This window comes from Pan paniscus, chromosome 10, assembly GCF_029289425.2.
Source record: "Pan paniscus chromosome 10, NHGRI_mPanPan1-v2.0_pri, whole genome shotgun sequence".
In the NCBI taxonomy this organism is placed as follows: domain Eukaryota; kingdom Metazoa; phylum Chordata; class Mammalia; order Primates; family Hominidae; genus Pan; species Pan paniscus.
This window is the reverse complement of record NC_073259.2, coordinates 83,357,832-83,376,123: the sequence shown is the minus strand read 5'-3', so window position 1 is coordinate 83,376,123 and position 18,292 is coordinate 83,357,832. Positions and strand designations below refer to the sequence as shown.

General features: G+C 33.7%; 1 protein-coding gene across 14 annotated transcripts in view; it reads left to right on the top strand.

Annotated features, from left to right (window-relative positions):
- Nucleotides 1–18,292, top strand: part of CAPS2 (calcyphosine 2) — a 115,005-nt gene that overhangs the window by 57,143 nt on the left and 39,570 nt on the right. For 5 of the 14 annotated variants that reach the window (XM_034936246.3, XM_034936242.3, XM_034936240.3 and 2 more), the window contains exons 1-7: nt 991–3,705; nt 7,296–7,405; nt 8,539–8,588; nt 10,603–10,648; nt 10,738–10,851; nt 12,284–12,460; nt 17,425–17,547. In XM_034936246.3, the coding sequence (XP_034792137.1) occupies nt 7,304–7,405; nt 8,539–8,588; nt 10,603–10,648; nt 10,738–10,851; nt 12,284–12,460; nt 17,425–17,547 (612 nt within the window). In that variant the 5' untranslated portion in view covers nt 991–3,705; nt 7,296–7,303. Of the gene's footprint in view, nt 1–990; nt 3,950–7,295; nt 7,406–8,538; nt 8,589–10,602; nt 10,649–10,737; nt 10,852–12,283; nt 12,461–17,424; nt 17,548–18,292 lie in introns of those variants that run through there. The other 9 variants (XM_034936243.3, XM_034936241.3, XM_057299493.1 and 6 more) reach the window with 7 other exon arrangements.

The window sequence follows — 18,292 nt, the reverse complement described above, 5'->3', positions numbered from 1 at the left end:
AAAAAAACGAAAAATGCAAGGATCCTAATGGAAATTCTACTGGGCAATAGATAATATATTTCTAGTCTACTACCAGCTAATGGAGAATTGCTGTATATACTACTTTCATATCACATACATAGTCCAAACTGAGCTTCTGATATCCCACACCCAAAGACATGAACATATATACGTGTGTGTGTGTGTATATGTGTGCGTGTAGGTATACAGATAGATAAATAAATCAATACAGTTATGTACATCTACATGTGTCTATATATATATGTCTCTTCCTGGATATAAAGATATCTATAGGCATATACACACATACATATACACATATGTATATGTGTATATACACACATACATATACACATATGTATATGTGTATATACACACATACATATACACATGTATATGTGTATATACACACATACATATACACATGTATATGTGTATATACACACATACATATACACATGTATATGTGTATATACACACATACATATACACATGTATATGTGTATATACACACATACATATACACATGTATATGTGTATATACACACATACATATACACATGTATATGTGTATATACACACATACATATACACATGTATATGTGTATATACACACATACATATACACATGTATATGTGTATATACACACATACATATACACATGTATATGTGTATATACACACATACATATACACATGTATATGTGTATATACACACATACATATACACATGTATATGTGTATATACACACATACATATACACATGTATATGTGTATATACACACATACATATACACACATTTATATATGTAAAGTTCTCTCTATGTATAAATCTGTTTGTATACACATATATATGTGTGTGTGTCTGCCTATAGACATATATACATCTACACAGAGAGAGATACAGATGTCTATAGGCATATATACATATACATATGTTTGTATACAAAGAGAGAGAGAACTTTTAAGGAATTGGCTCACATTACAGTGGGGGGCTACAATAAAAAATCTGAAGTCCTAGGTATGGCCCAAAAGACACTACATAATCTGACCATGGCTAGTTCTCTGGCATTCTCTCCTGGCTTATTCTGCATCAGCCACATCCATCAGCTTGATAAGGATGCCCTCTCCTCAGCATCTTTGCACTTGCTGTTACTTTTGCCTGCAGTGCTCTTTGTAGAGTTCCCTTCAGTGAAGTCTTCCCTGATCATTCTATATCCCCTGTCAGTGCCTATCCACTTAACCTGTTTTATTTTCCTTCATTGCATTAATTACCTCCTGAATTTATGTTATTCATTTTTTTAACATCTGCCTTCTCTATCAGATTGTAGCCTTCACCACAACAGTAGCTTTGTTTTCTTCATTGCTACATCTCTAGCACCTTGAACAGGAACTGAATCTTTAGGCTCTCAATAAAAATTGGTCAAATAAATAAATGAGTTCTCTTTAACTTTCTAATAATGTTGTATACAACTGTAAGCTTCTTGAGAGCAGAAACTATATTTTAATTGTTATATATATGTATATATACATATGAGGGGCTCAATAAATATTTTTGACTTAATCACATAAAAGGAAATGCTGGGTAAGCTTATATGTTTCACTTTTTCTAACACTGGGTATATTTGAAGATAGAAGGTGTTCAGTGGATGTTTGTCAAATACATAAGTGGCTGAATGAACAAATAAATACAAAGATAAAGTAAAATATTTTCAAGTAGTAGGTACTCAGTGAATGTTGGCTGCATTAATGAATGATCAAGTAAATGAAAATTTAAAGTTGAGCTTCAAATGCGAACTCTTTTGGAACTGCAAAACAGTAAAGGTTGATAGGGATAAGGTTAATAGGGATAAAGGTTAACAGATAGCTAATTTAGTTTCATTTAGTGTATAGAGAAATTAACTGCCTGTAACAACAACAGAAATTTCATAGAGTAATGAATTTAAAGATTGGCAAAAGTAGAGTATATATAGTCAAACATAATCCAAGATTATTGCTCTTCTAAGAGACGTTTTTAATAAAATGTCTGAATTGTATACATTATGTTTTTTAGATCATGTTCCCAATGGCTTAGACAGCTATATTCAGAAATACTAAAACAATTTAGGTGTAAAAAGTCTAATTGCCAGGAATCAACAAGTGCATGTCCTAATGTTATTTTCTTGAACATCTATTTCTGGAATGGCCAAGGTTAGTTGGTGCACCAGAATTTTTAAGTTCTTTTATAACTTTTTAAAAGTTAAATTTAGCTTTCTGTTTTATTTTTATGTGTGTTTTCTGCTATTTATTTTTGCTTTTCTTTCTATGTGGGGGTAATGGATAGATGAATTTTATGGAGTGCAGCAGAAAAATACAGAGTGATTACATTATACCTCATTTCCTTCACTATTTTTATACTTTAAAAATTTATTTGTATTTTTACTCCCAAATTTGCACCAGGAAATACTGGAAATATTCACGTTTTGATACATACATTCTGAGGGGAGCTAATTTTGAAAAGTTACTGCAGATTAGAAAAACATGATTATGAAAGAACTGGATTAACTTTCATAAACTCTTACTTCTAATTTGAATATCTGACTCTTGGCTGTGTAATTTAGGAAAGTTAGTGCATATTAGAGTGGAGTGGATCCTTGGAATTATCTCAAACCAGCTTTTTCCCTTTATAGATGAGGAGTTGATGCCAAGACATTGTGTACAGAGCATACATAAAAATATTTAGGCCGGGCGTGGTGGCTCATGCCTGTAAATCACAGCACTCTGGGAGTCTGAGGCAGGGTATCACCTGAGGTCAGGAGTTCGAGACCAGCCTGCCCAACATGGTGAAACCCCCTCTATATAAAGATACAAAATATTAACCGGGCGTGGTGGTGGGCACATGTAATCCCAACTACTTGGGAGGCTGGGGCAGGAGAATCGCTTGAACCCGGGAGGCAGAGGTTGCAGTGAGTCGAGATTGTGCCATTGCACTCCAGCCTGGGCAACAAGAAGGAAACTCCGTCTCAAAAAAAAAAAAAAAAAAAAAAAGGCAAAGAATAAAATGCAGGTTTCTTGATTTCTAGGACTTTGCCCTTTCCACACATCATTTTAAATTTTAATTATATATACACACACAAATACACATACATATATATGCAATTATTCATGTAATCATCTATATGTACATAGTTACACAAATTTAAAGTAATATCCATGTCTAATAGCTATGTATCTCTATATAATATATTGCAGTCTTTAAAAAAATAAGTGCAAGGTCCTTGAGAGCAGATATTGCAGCATATACTTAAATTTCTTCTCCTCAAAACGTCATTCTGGGCTCTGCGCACAGACAGGTGCCTTATGAAATATGTTAAACAGAATTCAATTAGACAAAGTATTACACAACAACCGCCGTGGATCCGGGCCGGGCTTTGGCCCTTTCCCTGCTCAGGAGAAGCGCGGGTGAGTGAGTCCGCTCCGGCTCCTCGCCGGGGTTTAGGGGCGCCGCGGAGCCGGTTCCCTGGGAGGCTCTGGCGGCTGTAGCTGAGGTTTCACCCCTTTGGGTTTTCCAGCCAGCAAGTACTTCTGAGAGCGTGGCGGGGTCTCCGGCCACAAGCTCAGTTCCGGTCAGCCAGGCAGCGGAACTGAGGAGGCAGATTGGCGGGGGCGGGAGGTGGCGTAGAACGAACAAGGGACTTGGGCCGACGACCTTTTCGTCCCTGGAGGTGAGAGTGTAATCAGAAGCCCTGCGCTGCGGCGCCTGTTGCCGGGCAACCTGCAGACGCGGGCCTGGACTGTCTAGACTGTCCTGTCTAAAGCTTTCTGAATGCGGTTTTTGGAGGAATCGCGCTAGTTTATACCTTTTCCAACTCTTCTAACTCTGGACCTCTTCTTATCGAGCTTGTTAGGTGAAATCAGGCTGACTGTCTCTTGTGCCCCTCGCCTGTCCTGTCCAGGAATCCCAGTTAGGTAGGGGATGGGGAATGCCTTTTGCTACACTGCAGGTGCTCTGAATTATAATATAATTTGGGAGCAGGGGGAGTGATGTGGGTGAAAGGAGATATTACCCTGTTTTGCTTGAAATTAGGAATGACCTAAGTTTCAATTCAGATATCTGGGTCTGTAGTCGTCTGGGATCAACATAGACTTGGTCCCTACCTTCATGTAGCTTAAATACTAAATTGTATTTACATCTCTTTCTTTTTTTCTTATTTATGGGCTGAATTAAATCAGTTTATTTTTTGCTTTTCATTTTTTTCTGATTTGATATAAGTAACATAATAGCCAGTAATATTACTACCAAGAGAGAAGTGATAATAATTGGAAGTGGAAATAGTCATCCTTAAAAAAAAATGAGGGAAATGGGAAGTGTGTTCAGTTATTTTTGGTAGCACTAAAGACATTAGCCAACAGTATTTATTATATGCTAGCAATATCATCTCATGACATGCAGCTATTTAAGTGGGGACAGAAGCCATTTAGAAGTGCTATCCCTTCCTTTTGCTACTCCCTATCTCCAACATAGCCCAGCTGGATATTCAGTGCTTAATGACAAAGACAACCCTTGGCATAGGTTTCAAAGATTCACTCAGCCAGTTGTTTGCTGATTCTTGTGCCACCAAGTTTAGGTTTCTAATTTTTTAGTCCCTACAGCTCATTCCCCTCGAATTCTTCTATTACCTTTACCAGTGAGGATGTAGTACTGAAAAGAGATCTGAAACCCACGTGTGAATTCGGGTCTGCAATAACTGGCAAACATTTAGCGAAGTACAGTTCACTTTTCTGGATCTCAGCTGGCTCGGTTTGAAGATCAGAAGGTTGAGCTGTTTTTGTCTTTGAAGCCCTGTCAAAATCTTAAAATTATCTACATAGGGTGTCAGTTGCCTGACTGCTCTAATTCCATAGATCCGAAAGTGTTCCATGTATGACGGCATTGCCCTTTGAATACTCTTACTATATCTAAGTTAACCACTTTTGTGTTTTGTCATTCCGAATTGACTGACTTCACTTATTTAACAAACATTTGTTAAGTTCCTACTACATTGTGGGCTTTCTAAATCCTGAGACATAGGGTGAGCAAATATGAGGCTTACAGTCTAGTCTAGCATTAAAGACTAATAGCTATAATGCAATGCTTTAAACATCTTATCTAATTGAAGACAGAATTTGTTTGTTGGCATTGTGATTATGTTACAGTTAGATGCAGAGAAAGGAATCTAAGAATATGTGTAAAATGTATACATGTATTTTGCTATACATTAATTTACTTATTAACAAAATATTTACTACCCATGCTTTGTTAAGGGTGGGAGACGCCAACCTTCTTGGTCTTGACTGTTTATTAGGGGAAAGAAAATCTAATGACAGTGAAGAGTGAAGACTGTCCTGACTGGGGAAGTACAGGAACTGGGAGGACCTGGACATTTGAGGATTTACATGTTGCCGCTTTTTAAATTTGCAAATAAATTATACTGATTTGAAATGACCTATAGTGATTTGAAATAGCTATAACTGTTACTAGGATATAAATAATTGAGAGACTGATGTGTGGAGAAAATCACTTTGCTGATTGTTCAGCGTCCTTATCTCAACTTGGGTTTGTTAGCCAGAAATCATCATCGCAAATACAATAATTTGTGTGATTAAACAACCAACCCAACCCTGGCCTCCAAAACAAAACAACAGCAACTTTTAAAAGTTGCTTCTTTGTGAAAAATAGCTCTGGAAAGAAAGCCATCTGTAGTGCTATAGGAGAATTTTTGAATCTAATGATTTGTATTTTTTTTTTCAGAATATGTTTACTATTGGTTGATAAGTCTCCTTGACTTTAGAGTGGAGTTCCAAGCTTATGGCAAGGGATTTTTAGAGGAAGAAGCTCTAGGGATGGGGTGAAGAGAACCATGTAGATAAATTAGTAAGGAATTGGGATATCTTTCACTGGGCATGAAATAAAAGTATATTTTAATAATATATTTTATTAATTTTATAAATAAAGTATATTTTAATAATTTTAATAAATATACTTAATTTTAATAAATAAAGTATATTGTAGTAATAATGATGGCTACCATTTATTGAATGTTACATTATTCCACCAGGAAAATTACTAACATTAAATTCATTTTACATATTACATAGAAGCATTGGTTCATAGAGATTAAGTTTTTACTCAAACTTAAATTATGGGAAAATGGCAAAAATCAGGATTACAGTGTATGTCTGTCTAATTCCAAGCTGGCAGGATGCCATACTATCTTTCCTTTAAAAAACAAAACAGAAATAATTTACTATTAAAATAAATCTAAGACTATAGAAAAAGTATGGATAAATATTTAAATGTAAAATTATCCTTGGTAATATAAAGGTGAAGTATAAAATATACAAAATTTCAATGAAATATATTCATTTGATTTTTATTTTGTACATATTTGCAAGTTGATTACTTTCAATATCCTTTTGTTAGCATTTTTACCAATCACCACATTATTACTAATTGGACCATTTACTCCATTTTATTCTTTGTTCTAGATGAAGAATACTGCTTGTTAAAAATATTTTCATCAGCCTACTCTGGCAAAACCAAAACTCATAAAGGTTTGGGAAATGAGTAAAGGAAATAAATGTATATCTCATGGTGGTATTAGAGAAGAGGGAGATGCATTAGTTTTCTATTGTTGCTCTAAAAATTTTTTTAAACTTAGTGGTTTAAAACAACACAAATTTATTATTTTATAGTTCTGGAGGTCAGAAGTACAACGTTAGTCTTAAGGGGCTAAAATCGAGCTGTCAACAGGGCAGGTTCTTTCTGGAAGCGCCAGAGGAAAATACATTCCTTGCCTCTTCTGCCTTCAGGAGGCTGCTCATGACCTCTTCCTCCATCTTCAGAACCAGAATGCCTAGCATCTTCACCCCTCTCTGACCTATGCTTCCATCCTTACATCTTCTCTGTCTCACTCTGTTCTTCTTGCTTCCCTCTTACAAGGATTCTGGTGGTTACACTGAGCCCACCAGAGAATCCAGGATAATCTCCCCATCTTAAAATTCTTAATTCAAACACATCTGAAGTCCTTTTTGCCATGTAAGGTGGTATATTTACAGGGTCTGAGGATTAAGAGATGGCCTTCTTTGGGGGCCCATTATTCATACTAACACAGGTCATAATGTAATTGCCCTGTAAAAAGTTGATATTGGTAAAAGCACTAGAAGTGATTAACCTTATGATTTCTTTCCAGGTAGACTTGTTAGGTAATTTGTATGACTTATTTAAAATTAGAGTAAGAATTACCATTTAACATTTACTCTACCTTTTTCAAAGTATACTGCATGATAAACACAGGAACTCAAATGGATTTAGAGGTTAAAGGAGTTGCTGCCACTTCTAGGAGCCAAATTCAGCCATTCTTTGGAAGAAAGAAGCCTCTACAAGTATGTGAGCTCTATATAATTTTCTTCTTTCAGGATGACTTATAAATAATTTTTTTGCCTTTTCTTCATGTTTTATGACTACTTATATTCACAGATATTTAGAATCAACATTTCCTAGATTTGAAAAATGGAACCACCAAAATTGAAGATAATAATAATTACTTGAAAAATTGCCACTGCTTGAATTAGTTTTATTTTTTAAAATTAAACTTATTGTATTATTATTGTTATTTAAGAATATTTGTTTAAGGAAAATATAAAACAAGAAAAATAGTAGAATGTAATTTTTACGGTTGCTACTAATATCACAAAAAAAGCACAAGTCAGATAACATTTCAGAAATAGGGTATAAGTGCTGATGGGTGAGTTATTTTCTATTTTCATTAACTTGAAGTTTTCCTAAGACTCATATATATCTTCTATTTCATGGTGGCTAAGCTTGCTGTAATTTTTATGCCTTGCAGTTTTTTTGGCAATAAGATTGAATGTTTACAAACACATACATGTTTGTTGCTTTCTTTGTCAAACCCTTCACTGTCTTCCCATTACCTTAAAAACAAGGTCTAAGTTCCCTAACTTGTACTATAATGTAACAGCTTGGCCCTACCCCCCCTCACACTCTGGATTTTACCCCTTTCCAAATGCTAACTCTTATCTGGAGGCCTGTGCAGTACAAGTTGTTTCCTAGCTGAACCAATTTTCTTTCTTCTCTTTTCTTCTAGCTAACTCCTCCTAATCTTTCAGAACTCCTGTTAAAGGTCGCCTTAAGAAAAAAACAAAACAAACAAACAAAAAAAACAAACCAAAAAAAACAAGCTTCCTAAATTCCCTAGAGTAGGTTGGGCATACTGCTATGTAGTTGCTCTGTTATAGACTTTTTTTCCCCATTATTGTTTATTTGAGAGAAAGTCTTCTCCAGCAGAGTGCTATGTGGGTAGGGATTATCTGTCTTACTTGCCTTTTTATCTGTGTCTCAAGCACAGTAGGAAGGGGCTTAATAAGTATTTATTATATAGAGTTTACTGAGAAAAATTATAATTAGCTTTATTGCATTGACTTATTGTGTATCTCTTAAAGTATAAAGGGTATATTCATATTCATACTGATTCAAAAAAATGTTTTTTTAATTAAAGCAAAGGTGGACTTCTGAGTCATGGACAAACCAGAATTCTTGCCCACCAGTGTAAGTTACGTTTCTTCACATTTGGACTGTTTAATGGGCACATATATAACATACATTGACTAGTTAAAAAAGAAAGCAAAATTATAAATGTAGCTATGATTGTGAACCACAGAAAAATCTATATGCATATGGATAGCCTGAAAATTACTATACCAAAATTAAAATAGCTGTTGTGATAAGATGGTAGAATTATAGGTAATACTTCTTTGGTTTTTTATTTTCCTTAATATGTTTTACATTTTCCTGAAAAAGTGAAAATATTTGTTTATTTGGAAAATTCAGCTATATGCATTCATTAAAGAGATGTGTAAATTTTTATCCTTGTATAATTCATTTAGTTGGCATCAATTTAAGGATAATTATGTCTGTGCTTTAATTTTGAGGAGTATGACAATTTTATGAATCTTAAAATTATTTTATTTTTGGTTTAGAGTATATTAATTTATGTTTTATGTTACATGTTATTTTGACTTTTAAAATTTGGAATATTATAATTTTTATATTCTTTCAAGTATTTTAGATTACAGAGCTTCTTTAAAAATAGAAATTAAAAACTTAGTAATTTACTAGGCTGAACCACACAATATTGACATTTCTGAAGATCAAAATGAATAAACATCAACATTTATGTGGTTCTGTGTGATAGATTACCTGTATGCTCATCTTGACATAAAGAATAGAGTTAGGTGCAAGCACTAGATCCAAGATATCGAGTAAGTAACAATGGCTGTGTCAGTTGTGTGCAGAGAAAAGTTTAAGGACTGATTTTCTGAAGGTGTATTATAAGTTTATTGTAAATTTTACTTGTTTATTATAAAGAAATTTGAGCATATATTAAGTTGATTATAGCTTTTACTGATATAAAGGATGTGTAGCAATCAATTTACAAATATTAATCAAATACATAGTCTCTCTCGTAGATTCCATGTAGCCAATAGAGTTTCACAGAATTGTCTCTTTGTTTTGTTGCTGAACTCTGTATCTCTAGCTAACCTATGGTTGCAACTGATGAACTAGTGTAGTTCCAACATGAATATTGGTTAATATTTTTATTTACTTTAAAAAGTGACATGAGTGATTTCTTGGCTGAGTCAAATAATAGTTTTCAATATAAAACCATGTGTCTTCAGTGTATTTTGGGGCTATTCACTGTGTGACAGGTATAGACATGATATAATTTTAGGTTGAATCTGCATTATTAACATTTTCTCCACCACTTGTTAAAGTTTCAGAAATGAACCAAATATTAAACCAAGTCCTATTCGTAGCATTTGCCAATTTCAGTGTAAATAATCCCATCAAGGCTGTTTCAGTGTGCCTATATGACATCACTAAGCACAGCACTGGAAAGAGATGCACACTATTACACTACCATAGAGACGGGATAAACATAGATACATAGATAATCTCTAGAGCACAGATAATAGTGAAGTACAGTGAAATCATCAGGAAGTGATGAATTTTGAGTATTTATTTATTTATTTATTTATTTTGAGACAGAGTTTCACTCTTGTTGCCCAGACTGGAGTGCAATGGCGCAATCTCGGCTCACCACAACCTCTGCCTCCTAGGTTCAAGTGATTCTCCTGCCTTAGCCTCCCCAGTAGCTGGGATTACAGGCATGTGTCACCACGCCTGGCTTATTTTGTATTTTTAGTAGAGACGGGGTTTCTCCATGTTGGTCAGGCTGGTCTCGATCTCCTGACCTCAGGTGATCTGCCTGCCTCGGCCTCCCAAAGTGCTGGGATTACAGGCATAAGCCACTGTGCTCGGCCAAGTATTTATTTAATATAATTTAATTTAATTATAAATTTATATGTATTTTTAATGATGGATGTGTTTAACAACCAGTTAAAAATTACTGAACATTTAACAAAAGCCTGTCACAAGCCAGTAGAAGCCATGGCACTATTGGTTTCAGTGTACCTATTTATAAAACATGTAACATATAAGATTTGCATTTATTAAAGTTTCATGTTAAAAAGTTACGGGATACATAGATTATTTCTTTCAGGGTCCCACGACTTGATTTGGGAAGCCTTGTTGACTCTGATGATGAGGTAATTTTTATTTAGTATTTAATATAATAAACATTAAAACACAATATTACGCATAGCATATAAGAAATATCATTAACTTTATTTTTTAGGACAATTTTTCATATATTCCACTTAGTACAGCAAACCTGCCAAATTCATCTTCTACTCTTGGCTGGGTCACACCATGTCAAACTCCATATACTCAGTATCATCTAAATAAATTGGTTAGTATTTATTTGCTTATCAATTTTCAGAATTTTAGTATGCATTATTAGCACTGGATTTAATTTCTTGATAAAATAAAAAAATTTATTATGTTCAGTCTATGTTTTGCCAAGTTTAAATACTTTATGTATTTAAATACCAAACCGTAAGGTTGGTGAAATAATTTTTACTTGTTTTACATTTTGTCACACATGGAAATTGGTATTTTAAAATTTTTAAATGAAATTGGTAAAGTACACATATATCCTAATATGGAATTGAGGAATTTTAAAAATATGGCAAGCTCTTAGATCAGATCTTGCTGGTTAAGCAATGTAAGACTGGTCTCTTGGAAACTGATTCATGCTTTAGGCTGCTGGGATACTATGGAGTAAGTAGCTATGCTCATTCCAGATTGTCTCCTTGAGACATGTTTATGCTTCAAACATATCTAGTGTTTTGTTCACAATTTGAATATAGATTCTGACTAGTATAGGTGTAGGGCTTTTCTGTTTTTGTTAGTCTTTTCATAAAGCTGACTCTATTCATGTTCTTAGTTTCATTTTGGAAAATTGCATCAATAATACCCTGAAGCTTTGCTTCATCCTTCTCCTCTGGGTTAGACATGAATATCCTCAACACTTTTCAAGGGTTGGACTGGCTTTATAAAAAGCTCGTTTTGGAGTGCCTGTCCCTCCCTAGGTCAATACAATATGCCCTTGTATTTGTACAGCACTTCTTTTAGGTTTCTCTTATCCACTGACTCTATTATCTCTCACTCGCATGGAAATGTGGTAGGGAACCAAATAATATTTCGGTCACTGTAAAGATAGTGGGAAAACAGAATGAAGATTTCTGTAAGCACATACTTTACTGAGTGGCAGCAAAATGGTTCAAAATATTTTTTAAGTAAAACTTTTATTTCCTTAATGCAAATTCAAATGAGGACATTTGTTTATTTTTGGTTTAAGAGAAAAACAAATTTTATTTGCAAATATTTCCATGTTTGCAAATAGATAGAATATATTGATATTCTAGTAATGACAACCAATCCTTCTCAGTATTAGTGATCTTCAATTGCTCTATCTATTATGAAAAAAATGATTAACAGTGAAGTTCTTCTGGGGCAGAAGAAAAGCTTATCTAAAACTCCTAAGAAGAAAGATAAGTCATTTTTTCTCATCTTAAATGGATCTTCAGCTAGGAAACAAGGTATAAGCTTACTGGTATTTAAGGTAAGTGCCCATTCCGAGCAGTTCCGTCTGCTCTGATTGGTCAGTGATGCTGTCTGTACCAGTTGAATGTCTTAAATACCATCTCTGCTTAGAACATTGACTATAATGGTCATTTTTAAGGAATGGATGCTAAGGTAAGAGGTAAACCTGTTAATGCCAATAAGGAAAATTAATACTTTTTTTTTCTGATAGCATGCTTTTTTCTTTTTACCTATAGGATCAGAACACAATACCTGAAAATTTGCCAGCACCAACAGACAAATATAAACTAAAATATCAGCAAAGTAAAACTGAAATTAAAGAGAGCTATAAGCAGTATAGTCAGAGAAATGCAGAAAATACAAAATCAAATGTTACACATAAACAGTCTCCAAGAAACAAGATAGATGAAAAGGTAATGTATGAGGCTTTAAAAAATTCTAATGACATTTAAAGAAAACTGCACATATTACAGAAATCTCTTTTTGTGTGACATATCTTGCTATTAGTCATAATAAGTATAATAGCTAACATTTATTTCTGCATATCAAGGACTGTTGTAAATATTTTACTTACATTGACTAGTTTGTTTTTCACAACAAATTTAAAGGGTTATTGTCATCATTTTCTGACAAAAAAGTTATAGCCATATAGTTTTGTCACCTTTTCTCTGTTAGAAGTTTTTCACATATCTTGGGATTAGAAATAAGACAGTATTATGTATTTTGTTGACATAGCTGTCTTGAACTCAGTTGGTCTGACAGTCTAAATTTTAAAATTGATAAGTGATTTGAGACTTTATGGTGATCCTGGTTTGTGCAAAAACTACCATCACTTCATTACTGTCTTTTGTCTCATTATGGGAAATGATTTTTTAACATCATGTGTTGCTGAAATTGTTATGTTTTTATGTAATATTAGGTATAAATTCACTATTAATGAGTATAATAATAAATTAAACATAATAATTGTAATGACTTTCATAATCATACAGAAAAAGTCAATCTTGATTTTTAGAAGGAATAATTTGAAAAACATGATACTGGTGGCCATAAAGAAGATAATTTTTAATTTTAATTTTAATAGAATTTTTAATTCAGTTAACTTTCTATAAGAGTAATGTGTTTCCAGGGACGTTTTAATGTTGTATTTGCTTAGCATTTTCCTGTAGGTAAATAATAATAAATTTATAAGTGGGTATGACATTTCAGCTATTTTTTAATCCATGTAGGAACTATCTAGAATTAAATAAATCACACAGTGATTAGCTGAAAGAGTAACAAAATTAATGGGATTATTTGATCTTTCTTATTTTGAAAACATTTTTCCAGACCCAAATATAAACACAGAAATATGATAATCTGGTGTCTATAATAGTAGGCAAAATAATTTCATAACCTTTTAGCATCTCGCCATGTATTGTTTGCAGGATATACCAAATGATATTTAGATCACTGTACAGATGTTGGGAAAACGGAATGAAGGTTTCTGTAAGCACATGCCTTACTGAGTGGCAGCAAAATTGTTCAAAATATTTTTTAAGTAAAACTTTTATTTCCTTGAATGCAAATTCAAATGAGGACTTTTTTTACTTTTGGTTTAAGAGAAAAACAAATTTTATTTGCAGATATTTCCATAAAATTGGTAAGTATTTATATAATAAGAATAAAGAGCTTTATAGAAGCCAACATACACATAAATTCTTCTGGAAAATATGCTATTTTGCCACTTTGATTTTTTAGACTCTATATTAAAGGTGTGAAAGTTTAATATGTTTTTAGTGGTCTTATAGAAGAACTTCTAGTTAAAAAGCATTTCTGTAGATTCTCTGTATAATAATTTTGTACTTAAGGGGTTTGAGGAACTTATTTGATATCTTTTCAAATGTATGCCATTATGAGAATCAAAACTGCTATATAAATGGCCTAGTAGTAAATTCTGTTACAATTACATGAATTAACACTAGTAATCTCTGGAAACAGAAGACATCCCTGATATCAGAAATATAAGCCCCTCTTTAAAGCAGAGATCAACATGTAAATTGATTCTCTTTACTGGTAAAGCAAAGCTAAAATTAGAAATATTTAGGATCCAGGGCAAGAACTAAAGGCTATCATTGCTAACTAATCAGTATGATACATGAGTCAACTGATAATCAGTTGAACTGCAAAATAGAAGTTTGACTCTACTTGATTCTTGTATTCGTTCATTTTGTGTTGCTATAAAGAAATACCTGAGGCTGGGTAATGTATAAAGAAAGAAGGGTTTATTTGGCTTCATGAGTCTGTTGGCTAGAAAGTTGAAGATTAGGCACTTGCTAAGGGCTTCAGGTTGCTTTTACTTATGACGGAAGATCAAGGGAAGCCAGCATGTGCAGAGATCACATAGCAACATAGGAGGCAAGAGAGCATGCGAAGGTGCCAGGCTCTTTTGAACAGCCAGCACTCTTGGGAAATAATAGAATGAAAACTCACTCGCCTCCAAGGGGACAACACTGATCTATTCACGAGAGATCGACCTCCATGACCCAAACACCACTCCAACATTGGGGATTAAATTTCAACATGAGGCTTAGAGGGGACAAACATCCAAACCATGGCAATTCTAATGGTAAATTTCCTTTGCTGTGTTTTCCTTCCACTTACTATAAAAGGTGATAAATCTCTTGTTGTCAGATTGTTTTGTTACCTAAAATGCAAACTTATGTGTACATATATATTTTTAAAATAATGAGACATCTTGAAATTAAACATGAAAATCATTAAACTTCAATTTTGTAGAAAATAATCTTTATTTCCTAATTGTACCTATCATTATTCATTTCAAATACCTTTTTTCACTCTAAAAAAACTTTTAGTTTTAGAAATGATCAATATAATTTATTCATTTATTATTTATTCTTTCAACACATAGTTACTGAATGCTTAACTTTATGCAATACCCCTGTCCAGGCACTGGGGGTAAGTCGGTGAATAAAACAGACAAAAATTTCTGCCTCTAAAGAGCTTATATCCTAATGGAAGGAAATAGCAAGGAGAAAAAAAAAAATCAATCAATGGAATGATTAATCAGTCAACCCAGCTTGTATGACACATGGTGAAAAGTGTGGTGTATAGAAGGGATCTAGGAAAGTCAGGGCTTTGGGTATGGGATAGCAACTTGTATAGGATCACAGGGGAGATCTTTAGATAAGATAGCATTTTAGCATACACCTGAGGAGCAGGCTAGTCAGGAGAAACTCTGTGTCATGAAGTAGGAGTGTTTAAGAAATATTGAGGAGGACAGTGTGGTCAAAGGAGGGAGAGCAAGGGAGAGATGGAAGGAGGTTGGTAAGAGAGTTAAAGGGAGTTTGGGAGGCAGATCAGGGACGCCACGCAAGCCAAGGGAGGACTTTGCCTTTTTCTGTGAGGCAGAAAGCTACTTTGTTCTTTTGAGGATGGGCTTTATTGAGAATAGGACAAAGATAAAAGCAGGAAGACCTTTGAGGAGACTGACACAATAATCCAGGCAAAATTTGACGATGATGGCTTGGACCTAGGTGATGGTAGCTTCAGACTTGGAACTTTGTAGTGCCTCACAAAGTCATGTTGTTGACAGATTCTGAAGGTAGGGCTAAGAAGATTTTTGAATGGATTGGTTATAGACTTGAGAGAAAGGGAAGACCGAGAATGACTCTACAAGGATGAATGTGCAAGACATTAAACCAGGCACAGAAAGACAAATACTCTATGTTTTCACTTATATGTGGACTCTAAAAAAGTTGAACCCACAGAAGCAGAGAGTAAAATATTGGTTGCCAGGGACTCGGGGGGAGGGGTTGGGAAAATGGGGACTTGGTGAACAGATGTGAACTTTCAGTTATAAGATAAATAAGTTCTGAGGAACTACTGTATTTGTGGTGATTATAGTTAATCATACTGTACTGTGTTTTTTTCCTAGAAATTTGATAAGAAAGCAGATTTTAAATGTCTTAACGACACACACACACATATACACAGACAAATACAGATGGTAACTATGTGTGGTGATGGATGTATTAATTTGATTGTGATAATGATTACATAATCTATATGTATATCAAATCATCATACTGTACACATTGCATATTTACAATTTTTAATGTCAGTTAAATATTTTAAAATAAAAAAAGAATGGATCTAAGGCTTTTGGCCTAAGAGGGTTACCATTAACTGGAGGTAGGGGAAGACTGTAAGGAAGTCTGGTTTTGGAAGGTTGAATTTGAATTATTAAGTGGAAATATCAGTTTTCCTTTTGTAAAAGGCTGAAAACAAGCTGACACAAAATAAAATTACTTCGAAAGTGTTTTCAACCTGAACAAAATACAGTGCTTTGCTTATATTTAAATATATGCATTAAATTAATCTGCTTAATTTACCTATAAATGCTAAGAATCTTTTTGGTGCCTGTTTAAATAAATCACTATTTAGAAAGAAGTATATTAGTGAGTAAATAAATAAAATGATAAAGTATCTTCATAAATTGATTTTTAAATACCTAAGCGAGATTCATTATTCATTTATTGAATAAATATTTATCGAGTGCTCACTTTGTGTTATCCTGTTCTGCCACCAGCGATACAGCAATAAAAATGACAGACAAGGTTCCTGCTTTCATGGAACTTAAATTAGGAGAGGCAAGCAATAAATCCTAAATATATATAACAAAATTTTATATAGCAATCAAAGGTCATAAAGACAGAGAGGAGTATTAAGATAGAGTGTGACCTTTCAAGGAAGATCTAAAGTAAGAATAAGCCCTGGGGGGAAGAAATCTTATAATCTATTAAGTTTTTGAAAAGTTGCTATTTTATTGGAAACTTTTTTTGTTTTGCTGGGGTAGCGTAAACACATCTCATAGTCAAAGAACAATTTGGTATTTATCTCTTTAGCATCCCAAAGAATTTTTTACCTCGAAGGTTACACTCATCTTTTAGTATTTTATTTCTGAATTTAATTTTATAATGGAGTAGACATGCCCACATTTATTAATTTTTCAAAGATTCAAATTGGACAATAATAATTATAATAGCTGCTAACTTTTATTTAATGCTTACTATGTCAAGTAGTTTTTATAAAGTGTTGGACATGTATATCTCTTAATCCTTTTTGTTTCTGGGGAAGTAGTTCCTATTATTAATTTGCATTTTATCTATGAGTAACCTGAGGCACAGAGAGGTCACCTAGCGGGCAAGTGGAAGAGCTGGATTCAAATATAAGCAATCTGATTTTCAGAGCCTGTACTTTTAACTGTTGTACAAATAGTCACTGAGATATTCCGTAGTTATCTATTCCTATATTTTGTTAAAAACAAACATTCTAAATATGTGTATGATGCTTCATTTATTTCTTTCATGCATAGTGTGTGCAAGACGAAGAAGCCAACACAGATGACCTTACGACTCTGGATAGGAAAGCCCTCTTACAGGAAGGTTATGCAGACAACCCTTGCGATAAACAACAGAGGGCAAGAAAATTGGATGCAGTAAGTTGTCAGCATTTTTACTTATTTGGTGAGCCATTAATCTTATTTGCTTTCTAAGATTTTAAAGACTGAATGGAATAAATAATTGCAACAGTTGAATTTGAACTCGGGTGAATATTCATTAATGGAAAATTGAGTCCTCATTTTTATAAATGATTGAATTGTATTTGGTATATATTCTGTAAAAAAATTGTCTTGAATCTTTAGGTGTTTGAAAAATTTAGTTTATACTGTTCAAAATGTGAGTTGGCTGCTATTTATGTTAGTGAGTTTATTTGGTGTCACCCCCTCCCCCAAAAAAGCAGCCTGGTTATTTTTTTGAAGTAATGAGCTCCTAACATTAGATAAATTCAGGCCAGTTAAGGAAATTCCAGAAATAAGTTATTTTTCTTTTTTAGGAAAAGTGAAGCAAAACTCCAGATGCTCAATATTAACTTTAAATTATGTCTTTTACAGAATCAATTAGGTTGGCAAGTATGGTTTAGACCAGTTCTGGCACAAACAGATAATTAAAACATTTCTGTAATGTTCTGGGGTAAGGGACCAAGCTGCTTGGAGTTGGAGGTCACTGACCACCCTAGAAACCCAAATGATTAATGTCTTAGGCATACTTATAACGGATTGTTGGAATGCCAGTGTGGTGGCTCACAAGTTGGGAAAACTCTGGTTTCAATAGCATAAATAGTAACAAAGCAATATGGATTTAGTTAGTTACATTACTATTATCATTGAGGGCAATTCAATA